At 31.7% G+C, this 5,000-nt stretch overlaps 1 protein-coding gene across 3 annotated transcripts in view; it reads right to left on the bottom strand.

Annotated features, from left to right (window-relative positions):
• Positions 1-5,000, bottom strand: part of LOC124429925 (probable serine/threonine-protein kinase DDB_G0282963) — a 69,402-nt gene that overhangs the window by 51,722 nt on the left and 12,680 nt on the right. For 2 of the 3 annotated variants that reach the window (XM_046975805.1, XM_046975806.1), the window contains exons 2-4: positions 2,456-3,130; positions 1,424-1,984; positions 1-941 (exon numbers count right to left, since the gene is read on the bottom strand). The exon at positions 1-941 is cut by the window's left edge and continues 714 nt beyond it. In XM_046975805.1, coding sequence (XP_046831761.1) covers positions 1-941; positions 1,424-1,984; positions 2,456-2,932 — 1,979 coding nt within the window. In that variant the 5' untranslated portion in view covers positions 2,933-3,130. The remainder of the gene's footprint in view (positions 942-1,423; positions 1,985-2,455; positions 3,131-5,000) is intronic. The other variant, XM_046975807.1, reaches the window with a different exon arrangement.

The following is a 5,000-nucleotide window of genomic DNA, read 5'->3' as shown; positions in this document are numbered from 1 at the left end:
AATGATGATGATGATGATGATGATGATGATGATGGTGGTGGTGGTGGTGGTAGAGGTGGTGGCGGAGGTGGTGGTCTCTTTCTTCTACCTTTGACATCCTTACGTGGCAATGGTTTAGGCGGCAATACAGGTAAATCATTTCTTCTTAAATCGTTATTATCAACGTGATTGACAATAATAGGTTCAAGGTTATTGATCGTTATGGAACGTTGTTGATTAGTCACATTGATCCTATTAACGTGATTTCTCGCTGGTAATGGCGGTGGACTCTTTTCTCTTGGCGTTGGACGTGGCAAATGTTGTTGTTGCTGCTGTTGTTGTTGTTGTTGTTGTTGTTGTTGATGTTCATTCTCTTCCTCTAGATCTACATTATCCTCATTCACCACTTGTTCGACCATATCGGCATCGTCCTTGATTGGTCGAAAATGTGTCGTCGAGTCAGCCGCCAAATCAGCCGCATAAAACAAATCTGGTATAGATTCGTGTCCGTAACTTAATGGGGCATCTTGAAAGCTCAATGGTGGTTGTAAAGCTATGGTTTCTTCTATTAAAACGGTATTCGGTGCTACAACGGCTGTTATCCTTTCAACCTCGCCACGTGATTCAACGTGTGTAACCGCTTCCGAACTTGCAAGTCTACGTAATAAATAATCCGGTGGATGGCTGGATGATAATTCACGTTCAAATTGTTCGAACGAACATATCATCGTTTGTTGTTTCTGTTGTTGTTGTTGCTGTTGCTGTTGTAGTTGTTGCTGTTGCTGTTGTTGCTCGGATCCTGTCGAAGCCGTAGACGTTGTCGAAATCGTTGATACTCGATCAGAACTCGAAAATCTATCGACTACAGTTGACATAGAGCTACCTGTGTCATCTGACGTACTACCTTGCGTAGAACCACATTGGGATCTGGCGTCTAAATAAACCATAGCTTCCGGTGGTTCCTACGAAATACAAATAATCATTCGTATATTGAATTTATTAAAAAAAATATTATTATTCCATCGATCGATTCAATTATCAAATTTTTTAATAAAAATTTCTAGAAAAATTTCGCCGAATATCTTTATCTCATCCTTTCAATTTCGATCATAAGATTTAATGAAATAAAAAGAAAAAGTAAAGACCAGAAAGAAAAAAAAGAAACAAAACAAAAGAAAAGAAAAGAATTCTCTTTTAATTGAATAATATAATCGCAATTAAAAAAATTTTCGTCCTAATGTTTAGATTGTAATTTAAAGAGAAAGGAAAAAAAAAAAAAAAAAAAAAAAAAAAAAAGAAAAAAAAAATCTCGAATCTTAATCGAATTAAATTGTTTATAATGTTGCGATTAAAGTTTTTCCTTTGTTTTTTTGTTTTTCTTTTTTTCTTTCTTTCTTATTTTGAAATCAATCGATCGATCAAATATATTAAACATTGGTACAACCTGTTTCGATTTGACAGGATCCGGCGAGATACGTTTAGACGTTGTATCATTCGTTGAACCCTTGGACGATGATTCCTTAGAACTCACATTAATTATTTTAGTATCGCTTGTGATACCAATATTATTTAAAGATTTTTTAACAGGACTTGGATTAGCTTCGCCGTCAGCCAATCCACGTGTTTGTCTTAATTTTCTTGGTGGTACAGGGGGTGGAACAGGTGGTGGTAAAGACGGTAATTCCGGTGGTATTTTGTTCTTTCTATCACTGATAACACTTGTTGTTGTTATTGTCGTTGTTGTTGTTGTTGATGTTGTTGTTGTTAATCCTGTTGCTGTCGTAACAGCAGCAGCAACAGCAGCAGCAGCAGCAGCGGCAGCAGCAGCAGCAGCAGCGGCAGCAGCAGCAGCAGCTGCTGCCTTTCTCTCAGCACTTACGACTTCCGGTCTGAGTGCACCACGACACCTAACCATCAATCTGATCACTAATTGTGATTCCTTCAATCTTCTCACGCAATCAAGGCGAGTCATGTGTGTTACTGGTACACCGTCGATCGATAATACCTGAAAAGAATAAACAAACGCTTGTTACAATTATATCTTTAAAATTTTGATTTGATTTCTTTCTTTTTTTCTTTCTTTCTTTCTTTTTTTTCTTTTTTCTTTAAATTTCATTCTTCACTCATTCTTCATGTCGATCATTCAACGTACGGAACGATTCTAAATATAATTTATTTATTTATTTATTTATTTATTTATTATTTGTTTTCTTTTTGTTTTGAATCTATTAACTATCGAATCTTTTATTCGCGTATACTAGGTGACATTTTTAATTTTTACATAACGATAGATAGACTCTTTGTTTGTTCGTTTGTTTTGTTTTGTTTTTTTTTTTTTCAAATAGAATTTACATAGTTAACAGGTTAAAGTATCGATCGAACAAATTTTTCGAAAGATAATGAAGGATGAAAAAAAAAAATAAAGAAAGAAAAAAGAAAAAAAGAAAAGAAAAAGGGACAGTAGTATATCTCTTACCTCGTCACCCTCGCCCAAAATACCCCAAGAACATTTAGCCCTACTAGCTGGACTCTGTTCGGCACAACTCTGTACGAATAATCTTCTAACGCGTTCTGTAGTCTTATTACCACCTTCGAACTTCAATCCAAAGCCTAATCGTTCACCCGGTAACCTGTACACTTCGACTTCTTCTTCCAAATGACATTCCGCAACACCATTAACCAATTTTGTTGCTGTAGTCGATGCTGTAGTTGTTGCCGTTGTAATAGTCGTAGTCGTAGACGTCTTTGTTGTTGATGACAATGATGACGATGATGACGTTGGAGATAATGGCGTTGTTGCTGTTGTTGCTGTAGTCGACGTTGATAAATGTTCATCATCCCTTTTCCCATTACCGATCGATAATACCGTAACAAAATTTTCATTGGCCAATTGATTACCAACGCTAACCACCGTAACAAAATCCTCTTTAACCGAGCCCTTACCAACTTCCATTTCTTTCGTACGTTTTAATTTAATACATTCGAATTGTCATCGTCATTGTCGTTGTCATTACAATCGTCGTCATCGTCATTGTCATTGTTATCATTATTATTATCGGTATTGTCATCATTAACGTCATCATCATCGTCATCAACGTCGTCATCATTCAATCGTACGATGATCTTTCTGATCCGGAATGTTGGCCACTCCCTGAAAATAAAAGAAAGAAAGAAAGAAAGAAAAAAAAAAAAAAGAAAAAGAAATAAATTGGTACATCGTATAAATGTTGTTTTTAAACTAACTACAGCAGGTTACAACGTGATCCGATTACTTAAATCCCTTTAAACGGCAATTGTAATATAAATTCAATCGATGTATTCTATGGTATTTACATGGTATGCGATCAAACTAAGTGAACGGGGCATGATGATCGATCAATTGGGTTTTCATGTGAAATCACCGTTGTTTCGTTAACGTCGACGATAAAATATTACGATAGTTTCATTTCAATTATTTACTTTATATGTATTATATATCGTCGATATGTATTATATATTTTTTTTTCTTCCTTTTTTCTCTCTCTCTCTCTCTTTTTTTTTTTTTTCCTTTTTTTTTTGACTTCTTAAAAGTTAATTCTCAATTATACTTTATATCGATTTCTTTTTTTTTTATATAATTAAATTTTACATTGATTTATCACGATTAACTTTTAATTTACAGTTTAATCCGTGAACAATTTTAATTTTATAAATTCTACGATAATAATAATAATAATAATAATAATAATAATAATAATAATAATAAATGAAATAATAAAATTTTTATTATTAGCAACGACGATTAGAAGTAAAAAATATTGATTAATTTGAATATATACATAGATATTAATAATATATTAATTTGTATGTTATTATTATTATTATTATTATTATTATTATTATTATTATTATTGTTGTTGTTGTTGTTGTATTATTGTAAAATTAAAGAATCAGTTGGTATAAATAAATTTACAATTAGCAAGATAAATAAAATTAGAAGATGTTGTGATCAATTCGTATATTATTAGATATTGAAAAAAAAAAAAGCGATGTTTAGAACAAAGAAATTAAGCAATATTATCAAATAGATTAGAATTAAGAAAAAAAAAAAAAAAACAAAAAAAAAACAAAAAAAAGAAGTAATACGATTTATTTCCTACGTATCGAATATAATAAACTAATAATAAATCAATTCGTACATTATTATTTATTTCGTATTGTCGAGAAAAGAAAAAACCAAAAAAAAAAAAATAAAAAGAAAATAAAAAAGAAAGAAAAGAATAGGAACAAAAAAAAAAAGAAATTGAAATTATTTGATACGATGAAATATAGAATTTCGTAATTGTTGAATGATTCGAATAAAAAAAAAAAAAAAAAAAAGAAAGAAATAAAAAAAGTAAAAAAAAGAAAGAAGTAATAATCGATTAACTTGAATTTTGTAGTAATGTAAACGTACGTGTATAAATTTTAATCGTTTAGGGTAAACATTTCTAATACCGTATTCCATACTAACGATCAAAGAAACGTGTCACGTTGGATCAAGATTTTCTTAAGCTATCATTAGAGAATTTTAAAGGCAACGTGTCTGTTCGCCTGACCAAGTTCTTCTTCTTCTTTCTCTTCCTCTTCCTCTTCTTCTTCTTCGTCTTCGTTTTACTGAACGAGTTTTAAGTTCCTTTCTAATTCACTTCTAAGTATCTATTTCTTTGTCCTTCTCTCTCTCTCTCTCTCTCTCTCTATCTCTCTCTGTCTCTCTCATGGCAATTGTCTTCTCTTGAACGAATTTCTACTTGAGTACAAATTATTTACTTACTTAGAGTTACTTACTAACTTACTAACTTACTTACTAAACTCACTTGGTTACTTGCATTACCAAACGGAAATAAAGCAACATGGCAGCTATGTTTTAACGTAATAATAATTATGGTATCGCGTGTTCTAGGTATAAACGATCGTAAAATACGATTTACGATTTCTTAAGTACTTAAAATTATTGTTAGTGTTGGCGTTAGTTTTTATAGTTCTCTTTAACTTTCGATCAT

The sequence above is a fragment of the Vespa crabro genome, chromosome 16, assembly GCF_910589235.1.
Source record: "Vespa crabro chromosome 16, iyVesCrab1.2, whole genome shotgun sequence".
Taxonomy (NCBI): domain Eukaryota; kingdom Metazoa; phylum Arthropoda; class Insecta; order Hymenoptera; family Vespidae; genus Vespa; species Vespa crabro.
This window is presented reverse-complemented; position numbering and strand designations above follow the sequence as displayed.